The following is a 27,580-nucleotide window of genomic DNA, read 5'->3' on the forward strand; positions in this document are numbered from 1 at the left end:
CAAGTGAGCAAGGGAGGGGTGAGATTTTAAGTGGAGGTATCTTTGGTAGGCATGCTCAAGTGCCCCTGGCACGGCATGGGAAGGCAGTTTTGCACAGTCACCCACCTAGGAGTCAACGGGCATCTTGTCACTGCAGTAGCTAATGAAAAAAACAAAAGTCTGCTCTCCTAGATTTAACTCCTTCTGGTCCTTTTCATCAAAGACAGCTCAGACATGTCCCCCAGTGATTTCCTGAAAGTCTCTTGAGAGAGCTGCTTGGGGAGCTGCAGATGTGACAGTGAGCTATTTTAGTATTAATGTCAAGGTTGATCCTGCCAATACTTCAGTTGTATAAGGCTTTATTATTCCCCTTGGAGGATTTCTATGTTTACTCTTAAAAAGATAGATACACCTTTGGCGTTAAAGAAATAAAAAGGCTCCTTTAAAGGGCGTAACATACATCTTTGTTTATACTTCTAATAAATTACTGTAGATGCAGCCACTGTATTAGGATAAATCATCAGTAACATGTATCTTTAGAGTTTAGCTTCCACTATGCTATTCTCACTTCAGTGCTTATGCCATTCACAAATAAATAACATGTATTCATGTGATAGATTCTTACTGCATTAAAGCAATACCCAAGATTCTTAAGGCATAATTCATTTGAATACAGAACATTTCCATTACCCAGCTGACAGTGCAGCTCCAGTTACACTGGCATGCTGGAGTGGGCAACACACCCTGCAGAAGCGGCAAATGCAGATGAGTTAGGGCATGAACTTTCTAAGCCAACTTTGTTGCCAAACCTGCTGTATGGTAGAAACATATCCTCGGTCTTGCATGAAAGGCCTTTATGTACAGCCTTTTAACAACAGGCAGTACCCTTTAAGATATTTACAAGGGAATTAATGGGAGATGACTAACCTCATGAAAAGCTGATACCAAAGATGTCTGAATCTCTTGGGTCACTTCAAATACACCAGTCATGCTGTTTAGGGCTCTATATTATGTAAAACCACTGCATTCAAGTCACTGCGTTGGTTGCAGCTTAATGAATCCACATTAATCCATCTCTATCAGTAGTGATGAATACTGTTCCTTGAGGAGCTGTAGGGTTCTAAAACAAAAAAGGCTTAAGATGCCATATGAGCATGAAAGATAAAAAGAAATAATTACAAGGATGAATTTACAAAGTTCTGGGAGAGAATCTTCTAGTGCATTAATATCTACAGGCTACAAAGATCTTTTTCTTAAAAAGAACCCCAAGAACAAACAAAACATGTAGCTTAAAATGGAAGAGCCAAAGACACAGTAAGAGGATTAGTGTATAGGCATTGCTGAGTCTACTGGCAATTACAAGATCTGGCTTTGCAATTAGTATCAAAACAAATTAAAAACAAAATCTGTAAAATACTGCTTTAATTTTAGTACAGTATTTAATATAACACTAGAATATATAATACAGACCTGTAACCAATCTGGGTAACAAAGCTCGTGTTTCTTTTTCTCAGATTGTTTCCTCTGTGCATGGCTTTCAGCCATATGCTTAGCTCGGTGTCAGCTGCTCCTTACCTTGAACAGCAATGGAAATGCTGCTATTTACTTCTGTAAATTGCCTTCTCCAAATGTGGTGGGAACAAGAAGATTGTGCTGGAGAAGAAATTCCCAAATTTGCTAAGGAAGCTGCACATCCCAGCTGCTTAACTGCAGTGATAACACAACTCAGCCTGTGCATGTCACGATGGGAAACATTTGTGTAATCAAATAATCTCCACATCATGCTGCTGACAAAGATTTAAACTTAAGAGTTTCCTTGAATAAGCACCATCCTAAAAGCTTTACTACATTGAAGGCCTTTCATGGTTGTGCCCAGTTGAGCACAACTAGCATGGAACCAATACAAAACGTTGTGCTCACAGCTGGAGTTGCAATCAACATAAATTTTCAGGTCCTTGTTATCTGCATGTCCAATGTGCTCCCACAGCTGTGACAACTGCACATGTGGATGAGGGATACAGGTCCATACCTAGCATTTTAGAAAATGAAATTAATCCCTACTGATAAAATTAAATATTATTTTGAGAACAGCTTCCATATGATAGCATTCAATTCCCCTTTACAAAGAAGGAGATTATTGTATTTTTTAATTTGAAATGGTCCCTTTGCTCATTCTTCTCCTGGTCTTTGTACAGTGGCAAATTACTTGTACAGTGGCAAATGTTTTGTCTTTCGCTTCAGCATTTGACATTGAAATAAGTCTCCCGCTTCCTTGTCTGTAAGGAAATTCTCCCTTAGTAGAAAAACAGGCTACTGAAGAAGAGAGCTGAGTAAGCTCCCCAACATTTTGCAGGGTTGAAGGACATTAAATTCCTCCTTTCTAATCTCCCTCCCCACCTTCACGTTAACTGGAATCACTGAAGTGATTCATACCTTGTTAAAACACAGATGAACATTGAACAGCACCATTGATGATGACTTACAGCAGAGAAAGTATAAATATAATCCTTCCCACACTAGTATTTCTCAGCACTCATCTCAGCTTTTGATCCAAAACTGACTTGTCAGTCAAATTTTCTGTAGTCAAGGGCTGAGAATTAAGCAATTCCTGTTTAATGAGGGCATACTATTCTGAAATGATACCTCTGAAAACAAAACCCAAACTGGGTAACCATTGCATATTTGATATAATTAAAAGAATTCTCTTTGAGTACAGTTCATGTTATATCTGAGTATACAAAGGCTGTGTGCTTTTTTTACCTTCCCATGGCAGCAGACACTACAGAACAATTTGACAGTACCAATAAGTCACTGTTGTATTGCCCAGCAAAATATTAATCGTAGCTAAACCAAGGGGTTACATGAAGCAAAGTGGTATGATGTTAACAAAGAACAGAACTGGCAGCAACACGAATAGAAGCTAGACCTGGTCTTCTCTTCTACATTCATAATGAAAGAGTAAGGAAAACCACAGACATCAGCTGATGCCCATAATCTGTCCCTCTCCTCGCAGAAACATCTAATAACAGCAGAGTATTCCCCAAGGGCTTTACAGGAATCTGTGAGAATCAGGGGAGGCAGATCTCTGAAGCAGCTGAGCAGGAGCTAACATACTCCAAGCACCACTGCTGCGTACGACAGCCTGATGCCTCCTGCTGTAGCTGTAGTAGCTGCCGGCAGAGATGTAGGCAGTGAAGATCACAAAAGCTCCAGCCTCTGAGAGGATTTCAGCTAGGCTTTGGCCTGCTTTGCTGCTCAGGGAAACCTCTGGCTCTGACAGCTCTGGATGTAACATCATCCACAAAAGTAATCTTGTGATTTCAAGACCTTCTGGCGTTTTCCTGCCACTATCTGTGGGAGTGTATAATTTGTCCATTCAGTAGAAGGAGTTCAAGTCTGCAGTCATTTATAGTAATCTGCAATAAATTACTTTTTATACGCTTATTTTCTGTTGACAACTCCTATATCAGAAAGCTCATCTTCAAGATTGCCAGATTCTGGTTGGAAAACTGCAAATTGCAAAGCATCCTGTTTCATTTTACCTGTCTTCCAAACAGCTGCCATCAATCGAGTTTTAGAAAAGGGAAATGTGTATTTCACCCTTGTACTTCCTCCTGACAAACATCAATTTCATAAGCTCCATTCCCATGTCTCACAACAGCAGTTAATCCCTATCAAAATTCACAATTCCAGGAGAGTTTAAAAGTATCTATCAGTTACTGGGAAACGGAGATTAGCATAGTTTTCTCATAAGCCTAGTTCAATTTAAATATGCATATGCTTACAGACTGCACTTCTCTGCATAAAGCAAAAATAACCAGGCTCAGTACTGCTAACATTTGGAGATGCTGGGTCACTACAGAAACTGCCACCTTCGCATCTGGGAAACTGAAGAGCAACAGCATGGTCCCTTTTCTCCTCGTGGCGCAACTCAGGGTTTATGGGATGCTGGAGGCCTCGTTACAGTGTTCTCCTCTCAAATACATTTCACAGGGGCAGTGAAAAACCCAACAATTTTCTCACCCTCAGGACTTCAGTACTGCTGCTTTGTGTTTTAATTGCACAAAGGCCTTCATTAGCAAGGCTGCTGGCAGTGGTGAGTTGGCCTGGCTAGAGGGAGAGTCAGGTCAGCTCGTTCTCCAGCCACGTCTCCAAGTTGCATTGCAGATGGTGGCTGCTCTGTGCAGGCTCAAAAACCTGCAGTGTAAATCCAGAGCTGGATCAACCCCAGTCTACCCCGCAGAGGATCTGACCCAAGGCTATTTAAATGACCTTAACTGCATGTTCCGACACTATGTGGACTATCTCACGAGAGAAGACAAAAAGAATGTGTTTAGTCTATCAAAGGGCAAATATGATGCCTGCCTTGGGATACTATTGCTGACTGTAAGTACCTTGGAGGTAAACGTTCTGGAGTTAAAAAAGAAAATATTTGAGTCAAAGGGCAATGCAGTGCTGGCATGTGAGCAAATGGGTATAGGTGGAAAATTCAGGTTGAAAACTGAACGAGTTCCCAACAGCAAAGGCAGCTGGGACAGTCAAGGGCAGTTGAGACAGGCCAAAGTGCCCCTGGGACAGTCTTTCAGTGAGACCAGGGAACAAATCAGCTCAGCTCATTTCAAAATGATGTTCAACTTGTTTCTCTATAGTGTTACAGAGACCCCACTAACATGTAGGATGTGGTTATCTCCAGGCACAAGGGAGGAAACTGGATGTCCCAGGAGTCTTCTCCTTGGTTCTGTGTTCCTATGTAATGCTGGAGAATCTCTGTGTTCTGGGAATTTTTCTGTGTGTGCATGAACATTCAGGTATTTGAACAATTTGACGAAAGCAGAGCTTCAGTCTCCCTGCTCCCTCCAAAGAAGGGAAAAAGACTGGAACCTGTTTTATAGAAACTCTGTTTAATTTCAAGTATTACTGTTAACAATGTCCCTAGAGCTTGCTGTTTCCTTCTTCTGAGTGTGTGCGTGTTTGCACATAGAATATCTCTCTTACATGTTTAAATAAGGAGAAGTAACCTTCATGAAGTAGGTGGCATGAGGGTGGTGCAAAGCTGTAGAAATAAAGCAGAATGTATGAAGCAGCCAGAACCAGAACTCAATATACTCAGCGCTGCACTTCTGCTGTGTGCTGCTACTGTCAAAGCAGGTTTCAGGCACCAGTTAAGCCTTTAATGGCCGAGCGCTGTCGTCATCTTCTGTCAGCCTGTGCTCTGGACATGGTCCTGGCCCTCTCGTACAGCAGGAATTCCAAAGATGCTCTTGCTGGTGATTGTAACTGTAGATATGGACCAGCGAACTGCACGACCAGACCATAATTACTTTACAGATTGTTCTGTTCAGAAGGTGGGTGGTTTCCATATAAAACATCAGCTTTGTTGTTATAGAAACTTTTAAAAGGTAGTAACATACTTCCATTGCAAGCTCCTTGGGGAATACCTCTGTTTCTTGTGATGTGTTTCACTTGCTTGTACAGGTATGATGACAGTAACATGGACGTATGGAGGGACGTTTTAAGAGGTGAACTTTAGTTTTATTATGGTTCTGGTTTACTTTTGTTTCATATATTTTAGGAATAGGAATGCCCTCATACCCCCCACTGACTAAAAATAATGCTTCACTAAGGTTTTATCTCAGGGTTCTTAGTCACGATTTATCACCCCTGACATTGATGTAACTGGTTAATTGCCCAGAACTCCCACTTTATTGCAGTCTATAGCATTTCTGATGAATTATCTGGCAAGATGTTTCACTGTGATTTTACAAAATGTATTATAAAGGAAGGATCTTGGGCAGTTACAGCCCTACCCAGCCAGCATTACTCAGCTGAAACATCCCCAGGAGCATAAGAGATTTTCCCGAATAAATGCCGTAGCGTGGTGTCCTTACAGCATGAAAACCCACGCTTTTGCACTGCTAATTTTGCACTGCTAAATTTAATTTATCCGATTGCAATTTCCCTTTTCAGAAATTAATTAAAAATCACATCTTTGGGGCAAAATAGTTGCTATTTAATGGCTGCTTCTAAGCAATTTTCAAGAAGTAGTCACAGTAATTTTAGTCCCTGGAATACAGGAAAGCTTTCTCTGTGAGTCCACTCACAAAGCAGCTCTTTCTCGGCGCGTATGTGTGTGTATGTATTTCCCACCCAGGTGTCCATGTCTCTCGCCATCTTGGATCTGAAGAGAGCATCTCCCTCCCCGAATGAGAAGGTTGCCCGGGTTCAGTGCCTGGGTTCTGTGCTGAGACGGCCAGCGGATGAACACGTCAGATTGGGAAGAGCGGGATGGATACGGTCGCTGACCCTGCAGAACCATTTCCTGTGTGCTGCCAGGTGGCCATTAGCCAGCAAGCTCCGCTGCCAAGCACGACGCTCCCAGCGAGGCGCCGATCGAGGGTGACCATGCACAGGTCTCATCCTCAGCGCTCCAGGCCGCACATATGGTTTCATTTGACCAGCGGGGGTTATATTCCTTAAGTCTCTGACGAGACTTAAGGAATATAACAGCCAGCACAGTACAAAGCCCTGCAATAACTTTAAACCGGGTGCAGCTGCACGCTGTAACGAGCAATATCACGGTACGCTCCCCCGGGTCAGCGAGGTGACTTCCAGCATATTCCGGGCTCCCACCCTCACGCCTGGCCGGTCAGCGGGCTCTCGCACGGCCTTGGGGCAGGGCACGGTGGGGGATGAAAGGCCAGAAGACTGCGGGACAGCCGCGCCGTCTGAGGGAAACGCTCCCACCACCCGTACCGCGGCGGAGCGCCGTGAGCCGGCACTGCCGGGAGCTGTAGCCGGGGAGCTGCGGGGAGGAGGGGTGGCCGCCTCGGGACTACAGTGCCCATCAACCCCCGCGCGACCCCACCATTCCCCAGCCCCGGGCGCGGTCACGTTGTGTTTATCGGCCAGACTCCTCCCCGCCGCGCGAGCGGTGTCGTCACCATCGCGAGCTTCCCTCGCTCTCCCGGCGGCCCTAGGCAGTAGCGAGGCGGGGGCTGGTTAATATTCATGAGGCGCGGGGCGCGGGCGGGCGCGGCGGCGGGCTTGCTCACTCGCTTGCTGCCTGCCTCCCTAATGGCGCTCGCCACAGCCGGGGAGCGGGGCTGAGCCGGCACCGGCGGAATGCTCCCCGCCGCGACCTGACCCCCCCCATCCCCGCTACGGGACGGGACGCGGCGCCGCGCTCCGCTTACCCCCCTCTTGACGCCGGGCCGCCGAGCGGCGCTCCCAGCAGGGCGGCGGCGGTGGCATCCCCGGCCCCGCGGGCCATGGAGCCCGCGCAGCAGCAAGCGAGAGAAGCCCCGGCGGCAGCGGCGGCGGGCAGCGGGCGGGGAGAGCCGGAGAGCGGCTCCCCGGGCAGGAGGAGTCAGGCGGAGACCGGCGTGGAGCCGTCGGGCGGCGGGCAGCTGGACTGCAAAGGGGCTGGCGGCCCGCGACGGAGGCGAGGGGTGGCCGGAGGCTTCGCGCCCCCTGCGGCGCTGACGGCCGGCGGGACTCCTGCGGCCCCCGGCGGGGCCGGCAACGCCAACTCGCTGCTGCTGCGGCGCGGGAGGCTGAAGAGACACCTCTCCGCTGCCGCCTCGCCCGCCGCCGCCCCCGCCGCCTCGCTGGGCACCCGCAGTTTGGACAGGAAGGCGCTGCTTCTGAAGCCGCCCCGGCAGCTGCAGCCCCTGCAGCCCCCGGAGCGGGACTGGGTGCGGCGGGACCTGCAGCGGGGCTGCGTCCACGTCTACGAGCGCCACATGAACTGCTACCTGCGTCCGGTGCTCTGCACCTTGGAGACCACGGCGGCGGAGATGGCCGTCCGCCTGCAGCAGCTCGGCCACCGGGGCGGCAGCAGCGTGGTGCGGGTGCTGGGCAAGGCGGGCGCGCCGCTGCTGCAGCAGCAGCCCCCGCCCGAGCCGGCTGCGGCCCCCACTGAGGTGCCGCCCGAGCCCGCTGCCGAGGGGCAGCGGCCGCAGCCGGAGGAGAGGCCGAGGAGCCGGCGGGGAACCCGGAGCGGGTTGGCCGGAGGAGACCGCGGGGAGGCGACGGCGCGGCCCGGGCGCCTGCCGCTGGGCGGCAGCGCCGAGGAGGGTGACTCGGCCGGCGGCCGACCGAGCCCGGCGCCCTCCGACTTCAGCCCCGGGGCGCCGCCGGCCGAACTGTACCTGGCGGGGCCGCCGCTCTCCTGCCCGTCCCTCCTGGGGGAGCTGGGGCCGGCCGGCTCCGACACCGAGAGCTTCAGCCCCAGCGCCGAGAGCGTCTCTGACCGGCTGGATCCCTACAGCAGTGGCGGCGGCGGCGGCTCGTCCTCCTCGGAGGAGCTGGAGGTGGAGCCGGTGCCCCCTGACGGGGCTGAAGCAGGTGCGGGGCCGGGCCGGGTCCCCCCTAGCCCGGGGGAGCTGTCCCCGAGGCGCGCAGCGGGGGAGCCGGCGGGCGCGGCCGGCGGGCGGGAGCTGCCGCCGGGGCCCTCTCCGCCGGGGCCGCCCGCCCTGTACGTGCAGCTCCACGGGGAGACCAGCCGGCGGCTGGAGGCCCACGAGAAGCCGCTGCAGATCCAGAACGACTACCTCTCCCAGCTGGGCTTCCGGGACCTGTGGCGGGTGCAGGAGGAGGGCATGGACTCGGAGACCGGCTGCCTCATCCGCTTCTACGCCGGTGAGTGGGGCTGGAGCGGGCGGCCGCAGGGGCGGCGGGCGCGGGCCCTTCCACCCATTCCCGTCCGTGGATCAGGCAGGCGCCGCGGTGAGGGGCGGCCGGGCGGGCTCTGCTCCTCTGCCGGCGTTGTTCCCGGGGCAGTGTCTGCTGCCGGGGCAGGTGACCCGCGGGTGTCGCCGCGCCGGGGGAAGGGGGGGGGGCGGTGTGGGGGAGGGGTCGTGCGGGGAGGTCCCGGGGTGGTGGCGAGCAGGGCTACCCCGAGCCGGCTGCTGGGGATGCCGCGGGGTTATGGACGCTGGGGAGCTCCGGGCTGCCCCAAAGCTGACCCCGCACCCGGGCAGCCTCCCCACCCTTCGAGGCGTGAGGTTACGGAGGTCGCTTATCTGTTGTTTTCCCTTCCCAGCAGTGTCACTGGGCGTTCGAGGTTAAATCAGCCTTAATCTGCTGCTCTTCCCCAGTGACGAGCAGCGCACCAGTGCCGCTGACCGGGGTGTGAGGCCGAAGGTGTCTTAAGGTGCTCGCAGGATGCGAGCAGCTCGCTCTCGGTTTGGGTTGAGCCTTGTGCTCCGAGGCTGCCTGATAACGGAGCCCGGAGCAGGGCGGGCTCTTTCGGAGCGGGAAAGCTCTTTGTAGTTTTGCTCTGGAAATAGGTTGTCACCGTGCAGGGCGTGCAGAATGGTGCGTTCCTGCCATCAAAACCCTGTACTGAACTCTCCGTTTTGTTAACACTTGCTATCCATTTTCCCCTTTGTTAGAGTAGTGGGACGTCACCGAGACACTAAGGCAGTAAGTGAGGAAAGTGCACAAGTACAGGACATAGGCTCTGGAAAAAGGGTAGTCAGAACCTTTGTAATGAAAACGTATATGCTTCTAAATGCAGCTTTGCTGTTACGACTTACAGTACAGAATGTGGGGAGTACTGGGTGGAAAAGTTAGCTCCCATATTGTAATTATGCAACCTTCTGTGGTTTTAGAGGGTTTTAAAAATACCTTGTCAGTTGAGTTGGTTTGTATTAAATACTTAGGGTAATCTTGGAACTCCTTGGGTTTTAACTGTCCTGTCCATCTCTCCAAGAAGGAGAAATTGTTTAATGTCCAAGAGTTCATATACCTATTAAGTTTTCTTGTAGAATAGATAAATGTGGTATCCAAAGATAAGGTCGTGCTAGCAAAGTAGCAAATGCCATCCATCCTCTTGCTGGGTTGGCTGAGCAGAGTGGTCCTTCACTGAACCGTGAGAATTCGGTGCTTCAGCTCTAAACAATACGGAGATCCTTCTCTCCAGTGAATTCGGCTGAATGTCAAAGAGAGGCGGTAATGGCGGGGTGGGAGGGAGAGCAGTACACTGGATAAGTGCCCTTCTGTTTTCAGAAGGGAATGTGGGAGTGGTGGCAAGTGGTCAGTTCAGCTTTTCTTCAGATTTCTTGGTCGGTTGTATAATGACCCCAGCATAACGAGTGCAGAAGTAGTATTTGTTCAAGGGATTGACAGAAGTAGGTTAGGTATGTCACAGTTAGAAATAAGCTCAAATGTTATTTTTTTTTTTTGAGATAGTGATGGCTGTGTGTGTGTTTCTCTGCTGCGTTGTTGAGGGTGGAAGTCAGTAGGTGATGATGGAAGGGATGTTGCTGCTCTTATTTCCAGTCCCACCATTAACTGGGGATGCAAAGACATGTTTGAAGATGGGACAGCTGTGCCTCCTTTCCTAACAGGGTGTGTTCTGAGGAAAACACAGAATGTGGCCAAGTCTTACAGTTAAGCCTGTTTGCATGTAGTTTTTATGCATTAGGTGATTAATTCTGTATGTTAAACATGGACTTTCAGTGTCTTAACTTGGTTGCCAGTGTAACTCATGCATGTTGGACTTCCTTGTAGGAAGCTACTAAATAAAAGGTATTTCTATAAACATACGTAAGATTAAATTAATGCAAATTTCTTACGCAAGTTCATATGCTAAGAAATATGCTTCTGTACTTCAGAAGTGCAGTGTTTTTTTGAAATCCTTATCTCTTTGAGGGGATCTGTGATCAACATCTGAGACACCTGTGATCAGGTGCTTGTAGCAGAATGGTTGCAGCATCTAATGTACCAGACTAACCCAAAACAGCTAAGAAAATATTACTGACATGTAATCACACTGATTTTATGTAACTGTCTTGGCAAGTTGTCTCTGCTTCCTTATTTTATACACACCTTGCCACTCTCCCCACCCCACCCCCGAAGATGAAAGGGAGGGAAGGAGACACTTAAAAAGAATACCCATTAAATTAAACTGGAAAGGGGTGCGGTTTTTGGCCCCAAAGTTAGGGTGTTTTGCTTAGGAGAGGTATCTTTTTTATAAACAATCCTCCAGGATCATACCCTAAGGAAAGCTTTAAAACAGTGATTTCCTGTTTGCCTGGGACTTCATTGGTTTAAACAGCCTAGCTTGTCCCAATGGATAGAGAGCAACTAGCATCTCTATCCCTGTAATTTCCTGCAAGCTGTCTCAGTAGGATTTGGTAATCCTGGTCTTGCACTGATGTAAAGTGACATAAACCTAGGCTGGATTTACTGCATCGCTTCTGAAAAGAATTCTTTCACCTAATCCCCTTGGAGTGGGGAGAGAAGAGAGCACAGTGGTGACTTTCGGGCTTCTTTATTTCTGAGGAGAGACAGTATTAAGACTGGAAGATACAGTACAACATTCCAAATTCCACGTAGATAGATGATACAGCCTATGATTTTAGTGATTACTTTAGGTTGGTGATTTTTGTAGTTGTGGGATTTGGAAAATACAGATGGAAAAAGAATTGCTAGAAGAACTGCGGAGAATTAGGACTTTTACTGTGGCAACACAGCTTTCTTAATGAGTAGCGGTCCACAAACATTCTATAAGTGAAATAGCTGTACTTCTTATGCAGAATTCAAAATATAAAAAGATCCCAAAACCAAAATGTGAAACTAGGAAGGTAAAACTGCTTCCTGTACATTGCCTTGATTTGTTTCAGAATGTGGTTTAGTGCATCTTTATTTTGGTATCTCCTGTTTTTCTTACTTGGAGTGTGAATGTGGTTGATTTCTCAATCTCTTGACTCTGAGCATTAAATAGATAATGCCATTGCTAAAACAAAATCCTTTACAGCTTTAAGGGTCTGATCGTACTCCGTGTAACATTAATTTAAGCAGAATTGGGCATTAGTGACTGGTCATGCATGTAAACTTTTCTCTGTTGAAATCTGTCTCAATAAAAGATACTGACCTCAAAGTTTGAAATACTTAATTTCTATTTAAAAGGGTATGGTTAAATAGCTTTCTGCTGAGATATTACATTACTGAGTTATGGAACTGTATAGGAATCCATAGTGCAATCACAAGTCATGATACTGTCGCTGAGAGACTGATTAGGTCAGACTTACTAAACTATTCCTAAAGCCATAAGAGTGGCTGTGATCCAAAAGGCTTCTCGCAAACAAGTTATACTATTCCTTATTGCTCTGTAAAAATAATGTTTTGTAAAACACAAATAGTCCCAGTGGCCCAGACTTTCCTATAATTTGCATGTAGAAGGAAAAACAGACTAATACACCAGTACACATTATTTAAAAACTGTAAAACTGCTTATTTGTTTTGAGACTTTGGATCAAAAATGAACAGGGAAAAAGAAATGCAGTGCTGAGTTCTGGAGCATCTGCATGACAACAAGCATGGGTATCATCTTGGTCTTGAAGACTGGTTGGGTACAATGGATGTTTGAGGCTTTTTTGTTTAACTACTGACAGGTGACGTTGTTTGTGATTCTGGAACTTGGTCACCATTAAATTCTCTGCTCCTTGATGTGACACGTGGCTTCTGTACGTGACAGTGTCATCGAATGTATCTCTTTTCAGTAGATGATTGCCTGTAGTCAGAATATCAAGGAATGCCCGATGTAGTTGGGGTGTTAATTTTGCAGCTGGCTGTCAGGTTTTATTTGGGAAGAGATTCTTTTAGATCATGGGAGATTTTAGAAAGTTGTGAGGAGAAACACATGTGTAGATGTGTTCATCTACCTTTTTTTAGTTCATCGTGAGAGATTTCAGTCTGTCCAGTATGAAGGTAAGGTAGGAAGATCCAGTGTCAGGATTGGTTTCAGTGGTCTAAGCAGCTGTTTGGCTGGTTTTGGGTGTTTTAAAAAGTGCACTTGGATGGGATCATGCTAAGACTTCCAGCTTTATGGATGGAAACATGGTTTTAGATCCTCTACTTTACATGAAAACACCATAGGCCTGGCAATGCTGGGCTCTGTGGAATGTAACGTACTGAATTGCTAGCCGCTTGTTGCGCTACTTGGTGAATAACTCAGTTCAGCTATTTAATGCATTGGTAAACTCAATTGAAGATGAGTGAGTGCCACTTAAGAGGGGGAAACGTGCCAAGGACAGACCTGCTTCTTAATGGAGGGTAGGAGAGCAGCTGTGCTGTAAAGAGCTGCCTTTGGAGCACTTACTTGGTTCTGAAATCCAGTATCTTATTTAACATGAAACAAATTAATTCATGTTAACGTGAATGTGTGTTTTTCTGCAGATGTGGTTGGACAGGAGAGGTCTCTCTGAACTTGCCTGAAACCAAAAGGAAAAACATCATCCTAGGGCTGCCATGATCTTTATTTTTTTTTAATTTTTGTTTTTATATTGCTAATGTGACTTGGATGTATATTCTTTTACCTTGTGATCCTTTATGTGTTGGCATCTCCTGCAGAGAGAAGTAGTACCTGAAACTTGCCACTTTGGGAAGCTCTCATTTCAGTTACATAGTGTATTTAAATCCAAGCTTGGACCTTGACAGGACCAAAGTAGTGAAATGTCTAGTCCTGTTCTACTGGATAGTTTAAAATGGCTGCAGCGCCTTTGGCTTGCTCCACCTGTTCATATGCATAGCCTTTTGCTTATCTCTTTGCTGTTGGAATGGGGTCTTTCTAAGGTAGGCAGCTTTCAGGGGCTCTGAGGGCACAGCGGCCTCTCCTCCTGGGTGGGAGGAGCCGTGCAGATAATGCTGGAATGCTGGTGAAACCGCAGCTGAGCTTTGGTATGTGACAGCTGTGAAGTACAGCGGTTTCTGCAACTTTGAAATTCTGCCGTGCTCCTGGCTAACATCCATAACTTAAGTACGTGTGAAGTACCAACATGGGAGACTTCAGTGTGATGTACATAAGAGTTACTATATATACTAAATATGTAGTACCTAAATTGGTACTAGGAGCTGAATTTCCTCACTGCTGGAATGCAGCAGTCTCGTCTCTTCTCTCTTGATATATTTTGATACTATCCCTCTTTCCATATCTCACCATCTATTTTCCTAAATAGTTTATTTTGGGTTTTTTTGTGTTTTGGACTGTGTGTAAACATCCTGTTGATGACAGAACTGCTGGTATACCTAAAAGCCCTTGTGCAATTAAAACATCCATCTGTTCTGTGAGGACATTGACAGACTGCTGCACATCTAAAGCATTACATGCTGCTTGGGAAGATAGCACTTAATTGCACCTACAAAAAAGGAGAGACATTCATTTGAAACAGTGTTAGCAACTGGTATTTAGTTCTTCACTACTAAAAAATGCTTTATAGTTTTATAAAGAGGGATTTCTTTAAGTGATCCTCTGGAAGAGAAGCACATAAAAAACGCTGTGTCTGAGATCAGTTTGAAAGGTACATGCGTACAGAATTCAATAAAATAGAAGCTTAGAGGTGGAAATCCCAGAGTGCCGTTTGTTACACTCAGCTTTTTAATTTGGAGGGAGCCTGTACCTTGAGTGCTTACAGCTCTGCATCCCTCTGTGTTTAAGGGGTGGTCGTTTGGAATTAGCTGTTTAAGCTGTTAATATTTTGATTTAGGGGAGAAAGAAACCGAAGACTGACTTTGTGTTTGCCTTGGGCAGTAGAAGCAAAGACACTTTGACTTAGTCTTCAGTGTTCCATTATTTCACTGCCTGTGGAATGGGGCACACTGGCATTTTTGATCGGATAAATCTGTTTTCAGCTTCCCATGACTCAGTGTTACTGCTCTATTTTAGAAGTTCTGCTCAAATGAGGATTTGCGCTCTGGAAAGCTCTATGTCTGAAACAGCCCTTTAATACTGTAATAACTGTATTCTTTGACCCAGAGAACTGAATGTTGCGTTTACCTTCCAAAGACTGGATTTCGAGAGACTTTGATGCTTGGAGTCAGTTGCAGTTTGTGTGGGGAAACTAACTCAAGTAAAAGGGATGGGTGGGGTGTGCCAAAGTCCCTTATTTTGTCTCTTGGCCATGCAATTCCAGCTTATTTTTCCCTTCTCAAAGATGTTTAGGATAAATGCATCCAACCTTTGTAAGCAATTAGAAAGTTTTGAACTCTCTGAAAAATGGGTATCTTAATTTTTTCTATTTGGCTGTAAGGCAGGAATTCTGACACACTCAGCTCTACACAAGAGATTTAAGAAACTTTCCAGGAAGACAGTGTCCTCATTTTAAAAATAATCAGTAGTGTCTTGCTCATGATAATCATCTGTGAGATTGGAAACCTAAGTTAAAATTCCAGCTGCCTGGCAGGGAGAGTGGAGTATAGATTTGAGGCAGTTAAGCTTTACAAATTCCATGTCAGAAAGTTCCTGTAAAAATTCTAGACTTTGAGCTTCATCTTTTGCTCAGAAGTACCTGGTTTTATTCTTTGTGTAACTTTCAGCTTTTCTGGACAGTTGAATTAGCTGCAACATTACTATTCGGGGAGGATGATTTTTACATTTTTCACTCTAAAATAACTTGTATTTGCTATAAAATAATTTTTTTCCAATTAGGCTGGCATTTATCCAGCATGCATCTTAACATAGATACCATTTTCCAGAAATAACTAATAGCAGATTCTGATTGAACATTTTCCTACCGATTGCTGTTAAATCCTGAATTCATCTTCAGTACTGGAGGATTTTAAGCTGAAGTCTTTTTATTTCTGGTATCTTTTAATTGAATCTTAATTTACTTTTCATCATATGTGTGTGTTATATGGTAAAATCTTACATGCAAAGAATAGACATCACTTGGAATGTTGGAATGGAGCAGCTGTTGTAACAGCATGGAGGGACGTATGTGGGTTATAAATGAGTAACAATACTGTATCCCGCGGAAATTCTACCCAGGATTTCAGGTAGACAGAATTAACAGTAAAACCAATTTTCTGTGGTGTCTGTGCTAGCGCACCTGCTTTGGTGTTTGTGTTTTCAAAAAGAAGCACTGGCAGTGATTGCTGTTTGCAGTCCTGTCTCCAAGATACCATGGCTGTGGTCATCCCCTCCATGCTGCTGCCACTGCTACATAAAATCATTTAGTTATGTAAGCTGATAGTCCAGATTCTTTATGCCAGTTGCCACAATTGGGATTCCTCTTGCTGCCCTGTTTAGCTGACTAGCTAGTCCTGACCCTTTGGGTCTGATGGCCAAGACTTCTTGCTTCTATGATTGTGGTTAAAATACATGGAAGAATGGGAATGTTGCCGAATCTCTTGTGGGTTTTTTGTGTGCCTCCCCCTTACCCCATCAGTTATTTAGAAGGCAAAAATTGTTCCTTGAAGAGCATTGCATTTAAAAATGACAACTGTTAAATTGGGAAGAAAGACCTCCTGGAGTGAAAAGTCATTTAATTTCGCAACATGGCATTCTATTCTTTGAAGCTTTTTCTGTGGATGGGGAAGTAAAATTTCTTCCAGCTGGCTTTGACTTGTTTGGAGGGATGCTGAAAATACGCATTGCCCAACTAACTGTGTGTTCCTCGATTTGACAGCTAAGAATAACTATTTACATCTTGATGCAAAATACTGAGTTTCAGGGGATTTTTGTCTCAAATTCCACCTAGCCTAGTTCCTGGTGTGGAAGGAAAATGAAATTGTGTAGGTGGGGAAGATTTTCAAAGTTTAACTCAACATTTTTTTTTGTGGGCCAGGGGTAAATTTGGCTCTCTGCAGGGTATTAATTGTTTCCTGGTCTTGTCCAATGATAACAGGGATCTTTGAACCAACTTCACTAGGCTCTGAATTGTATTAATAATTCCCCAAACCCCATAATAGCCACTTGAGCCGGTTCCTCTCATCTGCAGGCACTTCAAGTGCCATGCCAGCTTATTTAAATAAAGACAAAGCCTTGGGCCGTGGTCCAAGGGGTAACGAGGAGCCGGAATGCCTTTGAAGTTCAGGACCCTAGGCTGTAGGTGTGATTTACATAAACCTCATTATGTAATCTGAAGGCAGGTTCTTTTCCTGTTTGTTCGAATTATGAAGCTTTGTGTCCAAAGAGAAAGAGATAGCAAGACCTGTAATTAAGATAAGTAGCAGGCCACTCCTTTTCTGAATATGTGCTCTGGTGAGGAGAGAATTTCAGATGCAGCATTGAGGGTAGAACAAAACCCGTGATTCAGGCACCTTCAGTTGATGAGAATAATACCAACTCCCTTCCTTTGAAAAAGCTGCATGCTTCTTTGAACAATAACTGTGCCTAGTCCAGCCTATTATTTGCTTTAAAAAACATGGTACAGAAAAGCTTAAAGTTCTTACGAGCAACAATTTTGCTTTCATATAGGTCATAGATGGTCTTTACGTAGCTAGCATCAGTTTGAAAGCTACCATGAAACTAGAAAGTTCCCAGGTGGATAGTGAGTTTTCTGACCAGAATTGCATATAGTGACATTTTCTTATTCTCAGGCAAGCACTTGCTTTTTCTTCCCGTCTCATCCTCCCTAACTTTTCTTTTTTTTAAAGCAGATAAGCACTGGGTTTGTGATAAGAGTTCTGCAAGCAGCAAACGTAATTATATCTGCAGCCTGCTTGCTCAGAAGATGATTGGTCAGATCTACCAGTGATTTATTCTCATCAGTTATTTTATGATTATTGACTCAAAGTGAAAGTGATGGAGGATATTTTTCCTTTTACTTTGTGTTACTTAGTGGGAGACCTCTAGGGGCTAACAATCTCTGTTAGCTGTCATTTTATTTATGAAACTTAATTATGTCTGAGACAACCTAATACTGTGTGTCATTACTGGCTTTCTGCATCAACGTATGTTTGCTTTCATGCTATAAATCTTGCCTGTTGGAATAAAAAAAGTCAATGACAAAAACTGTAATGAATGAAGTGGTGGAACACCTGGAAGAAGGCTAGCATGTGTAATGTACTGAAGTTAACAGGTTTGGAGCTCTTGTTTTCTTCTGGTATCGCATGGCTACAAACACAAAGGCAAGATAGTTTGTAGGTAGCAAACAGGGTGTTTTTCAAAGTGAAGTTAATCACATGTGTAGGAGACACAATTTCAGAAGCATTTGAGAAAGACCAACAGTAGCTTGTTGAAAGCTGTGTGATATGTAATTACACAAAAGGTGGGTTTCTTTCTTCCCTTTTCAGTCTTAGAGTTGAGGATTTTTTAATGTGCTTCGTGAAAGTGTGGAGATCCTAATATGATTGTGTGGATTAAAATTTGAGTGGTTAAAAGTAGACCAGAGTTTGTCCTTTCAGAGCAAGCAGATAACATTTTGTCTTGGGTGTCCTAGCTAATTAAATAAAGGTCTGGCTGAAAATGGGAATCTGAACTCTTTGAAGTATCCGTCTGAGTTGTCTTCTTGTCTGTTTTTTTTTGGCATGAAAATCGTGTCCCTTGTCTGTATCAACCAATATAGAATCTGTTGTCTTTATATTCCCTGTGAATAAACTGAAGACTAATGTGATAAATTTCAGACTCTTGTATACAGAAGGTGTTTCAATTTCTTAACTTCCAGAACAATAGTATCATCTGTATAAGTATATGCATTCCCCTTAGATCAGACTGTATCACTGAGAACTGCTTGCTGTGTCTCTTCAGTCTTGTTAATCAAATGACAACTTTTAATTCCTGCTGATAAGAGTACATTATTTTATTTTGCTTTACAGATTCCATCTTGGAAGTGTCCCTTGTAAGAAAAATGTTTCGGAAGGTTTCTTTTCTGAATCCATGTGATAAAAGATCCTAGTTTGTTTTGCAACTTTCAGCTTTTTCCTTCATAATTGAAACCTAGGACAAATACGTTGATCAGTATTGCTAGATATCATAGTGCAAAGATTAAGGTACTTCATAGCCTGCAGTGGACTAAGTCATATTCTTTCTGTCAGTGTCAGAATGTTTCTCTGGAGAAAACGGTCTTCTGGCGCCTGGGCTCTGTGTTATGTTTACTTTGCAACCCTGGGTTTGGTGTGATCATTTGTATAGTGGTCTGCTGGAGGGTGAGCAGTTTCAGCGCTTCATGCCGCTTCAGTTTTGCGTTAACAGGAAGTGTATTTTGAGTTCCTGGCAAATAACTGATTACTTTCTTACTCTGTGGAAATGGGAGAATGCAGATTTGTCACCTTAGTTGGAAACTGCGCTGTCTTGAGACTGTCAGCAGATTGCAAAGCATAGGTCAGCTGTACATCCTTTAAACCTAGAATATGCAGCTGAATTCACTTCTTCCCTCGGCTTCTTGGCATTCTTGGCTGCGTTTTCACTCGTGCATTTTGTAAAGTTTTAGTTGTCTCTTCAAAGATTTTGGGGGTTTTCTCCAAAATGCCCATTTATCAGTAAAAATCTTTGGTGGCATGTGTGTCTTCCTCCCTGCCCATATCTAAAGGGCTATGTTTGAAACAGTACCACTGCATTACTTGTGGAGAAGAGCATTCATTCTAACAAGTCTAACATGGCTGCAGAAACTGATAAGCAAAATGCTCTCCAAAAAGTCACAGCACATAGCTATGACAAATTGCTGTGTCTGTATTAACAATGTAGGATCAGGCAATGATATAGTCAAAAGAGATAAAAAGAGCAGACCCTTGAAGAGGTTTAAGGTATATTGTACCTTTATGTTACAGAAACAAGCATCTGAAAAGTTTTTGTTGGTTTGTTTGTGTTTTAATAAAGTCCTATGTCACATGTATGTTCTTCACCCAGCAGTGCATCTTTTGCAAATGTAGGATTTTAAGAGGCAAAGGTTGTGGCCTGTATAATGTTCTCAAAGTCCTTGTCTATAATTTGTGAACAGGTTATGAAAGAAAAAGACTAATCTTGCATAAACTGACAGTAAAAGAGCCTTTGAACCTAGAACTGGGTGTACTGCATCTTCACATTAGACTGAACTGTAAAGAGTGGTATTAGATGTGGCGCATCTGTAAGGCTTATGCTTTTTAGGAATATGCACAGCAAATGTGGAGGAGATTCAGCATTTGGCACTGCTTCTTGTCACCAGCTTAGCTAGGCATAGAATCATTGAATAGGTAGGGTTGGAAGGGACCTTAAGATCTAGGTCCACCCCACCCCCCCCAGCATGGGCAGGGACTCTTCACACTACACCATGTCACCCAAGACTGTCCAACTGGTCAAGCTTAAAAAAAAAACCCAAAAGGTAGCAGTCATTGTCCTTTCTGAACTGTGAAGGATGGCACTGCTAAGGAGATGGGTACAGGGCAAGTCTAGCCTCCTCCTGTCGCCCTGGAAAAGGATGGATTTCTTGTAGGCAGGTTCTGGGAACTCAGCGTGCAGATATCTGTCCAGGAGAGGAGTGCATATGTGTACTTGTCACTCGTAAAATAAGAACAGCTGTAATTTTGATGGGGGTGCGCTCTTCTTGTGCCTATGCGTTGTCTTCATTCCATGAGGTTCTTAACTGTGTTCCATTTTAAGAATTGGTGAATTGCCTTTTGAGACATGGTATTGTTACTGCAAGCTTGTTTGGATGGTGTGCATACTGGCAAGCCTGAATCAGAGATGTTAATTGACACGCTTTGAAAAGTCCATTGGCCATTGTCCCTTGGCTCTGTATGGGTTTTCTGGTTGCACTGGCTTTTTTCAGTCAGGTTTCACTTTTGCTTAGGTCTCTATTGTTCACATCCACTAATTTTTCTGAATGTCAGGAGCATGTACACAGCTGAAAATCCTTTCAGCCCTTCTCTGTAGGCATGGCTATACTGCTTTGCAACAACATGTGGAGTGGTTCAAAGACAGAGACTAACGTCTCACCTTCATACCTAATGCAGATGCTGTCCATACCAAAACAAATGCTGTGGCATAGTTAATACCCACTAGCCTTTTCATAGCAGAAATTTCTGAATATAGCAGTATCTTCATCCACAAGTGGCATGGAGATAGCGCAATATCCTTATTTCCCTAATGAAAGATTAGGCAAACCTTGTCTTATCATTTATACATAAACATCTTGTTTTGTCTTCTCACGTTCTCTTGAGCATTTGCCTGTCTGCGCTGGAGTTACTGTTGTTCTTTTGGCAACTGAGGCTTAGGAGAATATACCCCCATGGGACTGTCTGCAGGAAGGCACGCCTGGCTGCTTTGCTTTGATTGTGAATATTTGTTTGCTTCTCCTCTTAGTAAAGAGCATGGCAGTGGCTAGTTATAGTTTCATTAAGCCATGTAGGCATGGCCACTAAATCTGAGCATTTCACTGTGAGTTGAAATGATGGAGGGCTGTCACCTTTGTGACAAGGCACAAGGATAATGGGGTGCTGGTATTGGTAGAGGTGTCACATGTAACAGGCCGAGTTCCTGATTCATAAGTGGGGCTGCTGAACTGTAAAAATAAGCACACTGTGTTGTGGGTCACTTTTATCTTTCCTTCTGTGTGCTGTTCTCACCCTATCCATTTTCTTGCATGTTTGTGAGGCTGTTGAGAGGTTTGGTGAGCATCAGAATCCTCAATAAGAGGAAGCTGCTTCAGTTTTGATTCCTGATGACCTGTTAAGGCAAATTGCTGAGTGCATTTGTTCCTTGCTAATTACAAGGGTTAGGGAAGGTAGCACATGATTGGAAAAAAAAGTAGATGTTTTGTCATCTCAAATGCTGGTGGTTACTCTTTTTAATGTGTGTGCCTTAGTTTCTCCTGAAGGCAGCTGGAGTGAAAAGGGAATTTGAATGCTGCAGTGTGAGTGTGTCTAATCTCAGGGGTTGAAGGTAAATACAGTTGTAGCTTTCTTGCATGTCTCATGAGTTTCCTGATGAGTGAATAGCAAAGGTAAGAAGAAAAAAGATGTGGTAGAGCAGCATGGTTTGTCTCCAGCTGGTGAGGACTCCTGCCTCCAGGTAGAGCAGAGCTGTGCTGGGTTGCAGTCAGGAGTGTGGTGGTGACATCACCCCGGAGTGAGGGGGAAAAGAAGGCTGGGCAGAGTCTCTGGGGCTGCTTGTTCTGCACAGGCACTCGGGAAGGGGTTTCTTTCGTATGCTGTCTAATAGATTCAGCCTTTTATTTTACAATATAATTAAATAACCAGGCCTTTGTGAGGCTCCTGAATTCCTTTAATTTAGCGGCAGCACAGAAGCTGAATTCAGAGCATTCATGGGCCTGTACTATCTCCCTGACTACTTGCCAGGTCTATTCATGCTGTTCTGAGTGCAGGAAGTTCTCACATTCATTCAGGGTTGGGGGGTTGGGGTGGGTGGAAGGCGTTGTGTGGTTGGCTTCTGGTTTTGTTTTTTTGGTTTTTTGTTTTTTTTCTAAAGCGGGGGAAATGGTTATAAGGAAAATTCTTCAGCGATTCCTGGGACCAATTTACCAACTGTTAATCTGTGAGTAAATAATGTTTATACACTTGGCAGCTCTTGATAAAGAGCAAAGAATCATGAGTCCACAGTCCTGAGATAGCTGAATACTTTGGTATGTTAGGATTTGTCTGAACACGGACAGGCCAGTACTTTTTTGTTAGCACATGTAATCATACATCCTAAAGGATCGAGTTTGATGAAGAAAACTTTACTCTGGCATGTGGTAGCTGGCTGCTTGTACTTGCTCAGGTTAAATAATTCATCCTCTGCTTAACACTCTAGCCAATATGTTCATCTTCTTTTACAGACTGTTACTAGTGCTCTCTTGAGGAGGAGAGGAGGAAGCGTATTTGCTGCCTGGTGAGGGGGAAGCTGGTAACAGTGGCTTTCCTTTGGTTCAAGGGAAGGGTAGAGATAGGACAAGAAGGTGAAACAAAACTGAGAAAGTAAGGACTAAATCAAAGTGAGTAGACAGGAAGTACGAAGTGCTTTGCAAACTTAAGCATTCATTTCGCTATCCAGGAACTGTCCCGCATCTCTAATCTGTGGTATCTAATCTTTATAACTAGATACCACAGCAGTAGACATAATTGACATGTGGAAAGTGCATAGGAGAAAGGAAAGCGAGTTCTCGGTGTGGGTTTTCTTCTGGTATAGCTGATGTGTTGTGGGAAGCGCACAGCCATCTAGGGTGAGTATTGCAGCTATTTGACAAGCTGCATTTTCACCAAAACAAACAGAATTTGGAGGATACAGACTCTTCTGCAGTTAGTGTTCATTTGTAAACTGTGTCTGGATCCTCTCTTGCAAAATGGAAAGAGAGGTGCTTGACTCTGAACAGTGGGTATACACCATTTGGTAACTCTGAGCAGGAAAGTCCATAGCTGAAAACCTTTTTATGTAGGCAGTGTGAGCTATACCTAACGTGTTTCATCTGGAAACTGAATTGGAGGTGGGAAACACAAAGTTCATCTCTCAGGTTCATAGGATGCACTGAAGTACATGTTTTTATGCTGTGATATAAACTTGCAAGCAGATGTCCACTTAGAAATAACATTTTAAACGTAATTACCTTAAGGCTAAGTAATCACCTTTATAAGATTCTGCCTTTGTTGGGATTGTGGCATGAATAGGACTTAATGATTCCCCTGCTACAAGACTTAATTTGCTACTCTGATGTTGTCCTACAGCTTCCTGTTCTGAAAACTGAAATGGGTTGTTACGTTCCTTTCCTTTGTAATTTCTGTAAGGAAAAGCATTGCTCTTATCCTCTGACAGTGAGTATGAGTAGTTTTCTGAAGGTGCCGTAGTTCTTGGAATCACAGTCTGTTATGAACATTTACGTATGGATTTTATGGCACATGTTACCACACGTGCAACTGTGTGAAAGTAATGCCAAATGTCTGGATTGTTCTAGCGAAAACAAGGAAACAAGGAGTGTAAAATTACGGCTGTTGGATAACTCTTCATATTGCTATTTTTTTCTTTTACTGTAGAACTGAGTTTTGATTTGTTTTGTATTACAAGTAACGGTGCTGACTATCTGTGGCAGATTTTTCCTTTTTGAAACAGCTTACTATTCGAAGCTATAAAAGTACTGTGACAGCTTTGCTTTTTAGAGATTTATATTAAAAGCCTTCTGCTTGCCTGTATGTGTAATTAAAATCATACATCATATGTAAGTTTTGAAGGTCTTCAGAGTTTAAGAGGTCATTACTTAAATTATTTTGTGAACCCAATTTAATAACACGACTGAAAAATGTATGGAAATGCACATTTGCTTCAAGTTTGGTTTTCTGGTATTTTTTTAACATCTTGTGAAAGTCTTCAGCAAAATGAAGATAAATAGCATCAGCTGTTTCCCATGTTCTTGAGTAGTGGAGGGAGGTCAGTATGTCAGTTGAGGGGAGGTTTAAAAGTTAAACCTTCTGCTGCCGGGCAGCCCAGTAAGTGAGTTGGCATCCCTCAGAAATGAAAGCAAGGGATGGGTTGATGTTGGAGCAGAGCGGACAGTGGAGAAATAGAGAAATTGGAGAGAAATTTAACTTCTTAAATTAGCTCATTTCTGCTTTCAAAATAAAAAATGTTAAAGAGAAGGTAACTATCTTTGAAAGTCTTTATTGTAAGAAAGCTGGGCCACATTGGAAGTGTAATTACCTCTCCTTTTTTATTGTTGTAGCATTTTATGGTGAGTTAATGACTGCTGGTGCAGAATGGGTTGTTTGAACATGCGTAATTATACTATTGCTCCTCCTAGCTGTGAGTTGCAAGTAGATAAATGCTGAAGAGTCACCCTTTCTCCTGTAATGCCAAGTCTTTTTGTTTAGCTTCTGGCTTATATAAGCAAGCTGAGCATTTGCCACAGCATGCTGTGGAACATGCTACCACCTTTAAGTACCAGTCTCCATAGGATTGTGGTGTTCCCCCTGCCTTTCCAGTCTGGTGTTAGTGACCCATCACACAGGTAAACTTGCAGTCAAAGACTTCCTGTGTGGATGAGCTTCACCCATAAAAATGTCTTGGTTTTTAATGAAAGCCTTTGTTACATGTCTCCTTTCCCAGCCATCACTGGTGTCAGATTTGTTCTGTTGAAACATATGCCTTTGTAAGATTAAACTTGTCAGTGTGCGTGTGTTTAGCAGGATGTTGTAGGATAGTCAGTAATTAATGTTGTAGCCATCATGTGAATGGAAAATATTTCTGCAAACATGTCTATATATCTAGATACTTAAGAGGGTAAAATTAGGCTTTGGAATTTCCCTCTGTTCCTGTTTAACTTAGTAAGCTCTTAGACTCACTTTTATTATGGTGATAATGGCTATCTGCCATTGTTTTAATGTCAACGTTGCAGTGTCCTTTGCAAGAGTGTAGTGTGCAAATCAGGACAGTCAGATGGAGGTTATGTTATGTTCTGTTTGGCAAATTTCATTTCTTCAGTTTCCTTTGTGAGATTAAAACCTTGTGGTTGTTGCATCGTACCTTTCTTGAAAATGTTCTGATATTTCTACTTCAACCTGAAAGCTGGAAAGTACAGTATTCCAGGCATATATTCATCCACTGGTCTTCAGTGTTTGCATTTTACAGTGGGTATGAACGACACTGATTTAGTTGGGACTCTTAATTTGTCCTAGGATTCTTGTGTCCATACAGGATAAAACTTAACTTACAACAGTGCTGTGCCTTTTTGGTCTACATGTTTTTGTGGGGGGAAAGATCAGTGTAGGCAGCCCTAGTGGATGTACCATATTGTCTGCTTTTCAAGTGATATTTAACTTTTGCTGAAGTATTTTGAGATGAGAAATTATTTTGCAAAGGTCTGGACCAGATAGTGAAATTTGTGGTGCCTGATCCTTTCCCCTCCATGTTGCTGAGAACTGTAAGCAAGAATGTTTTAGCACACACATTTCTTCCATAGTTTTGATCTTAAAACTTTGGGGGGGATATGGTGAATGGCTTTTTTCCCCTCTTTCCTTCAATTTTTGATATTTCATCTCTAGCAGTAAGCATTTCTTAATAATAAAGAGGTGACAGGGTAGTGTTTTTTGATGGCTGCTTGTGGAAGAGGAAACATGATGGTTTGACAGAGCAGTGGCAGCCACAAGCAAGGTAGATTCCTGATGGCGTTGGTAAAGCATGAGTGTGGTGAGAGAATAACCTCTCTCGGCTATACACACTGTTCACCTTTGTTGCAAATACAAGCACTGAAATCCATTGTCCCAGGAGTGCTTGAGTGCCAAATTCATTCTGTACTGAAGCTTTTCACCCAGCATATCTATGATGTGTCTTTCTGCACCTAGACACAAGGATTCCTACAAGTCACAGGGATACTGATGAAAAGCTAACTTCCTTGCTTGCATAAAAAGGAGGAAAATATGTTGTAAAAGCATGTTCACCCTTAGCTGACTTACCCTTTGCAAGCTGTATTTGCATGGGGGGAGCGTGTGTGTGTGGTTTTGTGTCCTTGTCATGTTCAGTGCATTTGCCTGTCTTGTTGCATCATCACTGCTGCTGCTGTCCTGAGCTGTACCCAAGCTTCACCTGACTGAGGTTTTCTGTAGCTCATTCAGCAACCTGGTGTCCTTCTCTGGGGAGTACTCTCTTGGAAGTTGGGGGAGCACACGCCTGTGAGGTGGAGATTCCCCCCACTGTGTATGACCCTTACATGATGGAAAGTCACAAGAGCAGCAGTGTTTTGATTTCTGCAGTGTGTGCCTGGGAAGTGCTGCAAGCAGCAGCATCATCTGGCTTCTGAGTAAACCTTCCCACGAATTGGCTGAGCACAGTGCTGTGCTGCCACATAGTTGTATAAAGTAGTCAAGCGTTCTTCCATTTTAATGGATTGTACTGTCCGTCCAGACCTGCATTCAGGTTGAGAGTATTAACACAGATGCTTCATGTGGTCCTGATGTTGGAACCTCTAGTGTTAGCAAGTTGCTGGGCTAAATCATCTAAAACTTCAGTGGCTGCAAATCTCCTGTTTTAATAAAACCTCCTGTTAACTTCTAATCCAGTGTGTGATTAGTTGCAAGAAATCACTGGAGCACTTTTCCAGAGTCTTAATTTGCTGAGGAATCAAGTTATTGCTGGAACCCTGCCCTTCCTTTCCCTTCACTTCTGCCTGAAAAAAAAAAAATTAAAAAAATTGGGTGCTTAAAGATTCTAAACATAAAATTTAGAAGAAAAAAAATGGAGGGGGGATGGTTTTGAAAGGCAGAAATTACATCAGGTCTCTAATAAAACAGAAAGGAAAGAAGTCCTCTTTTAACATCTTTAAGCTTAATTTCTGCCTAAAATCATAACAGGATAGGTAAACATTACTGATCCAGTATGTTACTATAATTTTTGTACACGTTAAACCTTAATCAGACTTCAGAGCATTGCTTTCAAGCTAAGAGGCAATTATCTAGATTACTGAGATTAAATATTTGTGATTGTTGGAGTTTTACCACAGCTTTTGGTGCTGTGTACTTTCTACTGCAGAAGAAAAACAAATGCAGTCATAAGCAAGGGCATGGCCATTGTAGTGATTGTGGGGGAATGCAGAAAGCAAATAGAGAATTTGCTGAAGGGAAAGGTGGTGCAGGCTGCTCTGCCATCTCCATTGCCCTATTACCTGTTAAAAATTACTAATTTTTAATAAAATAGAAGAACAGATAAACCTTCTTAATAATGCAGTATGGTTTACTACAAGGTTTACAGCAATGGAAGGGTTCTTGATTATTTGGGTGACATGGTTTAGTGTGAGGTGTCCCTGCCCATGGAAGGGGGTTGGAACTTGATGATCTTAAGGTCCTTTCCAACCCTAACTATTCTATGATGATGGTCGTTGTTGTTATTGTTTTAATTATTTCTGAAGAGCTCTTGCATGCTGTCCTGAGCGGCAGCTCTCGGAGGCTCTGGGGCGTCTGTCACTGTTCACACAGCTCTGGG

At 44.1% G+C, this 27,580-nt stretch overlaps 1 protein-coding gene across 1 annotated transcript in view; it reads left to right on the forward strand.

Moving 5' to 3' along the window:
- Positions 1-6,901: 6,901 nt before the first annotated feature.
- The window catches only part of PHLPP1 (PH domain and leucine rich repeat protein phosphatase 1), a 140,371-nt gene continuing 119,692 nt past the window's right edge, over positions 6,902-27,580 (forward strand). Inside the window, exon 1 of the mRNA XM_061449316.1 lies at positions 6,902-8,619. Coding sequence (XP_061305300.1) covers positions 7,248-8,619 — 1,372 coding nt within the window. The 5' untranslated portion in view covers positions 6,902-7,247. The remainder of the gene's footprint in view (positions 8,620-27,580) is intronic.

This window comes from Pezoporus flaviventris, unplaced genomic scaffold (genome assembly GCF_033815535.1).
Source record: "Pezoporus flaviventris isolate CSIRO_AGI_PZ_B2104156 unplaced genomic scaffold, CSIRO_AGI_Pfla_v1 ptg000007l, whole genome shotgun sequence".
Classification (NCBI taxonomy): domain Eukaryota; kingdom Metazoa; phylum Chordata; class Aves; order Psittaciformes; family Psittacidae; genus Pezoporus; species Pezoporus flaviventris.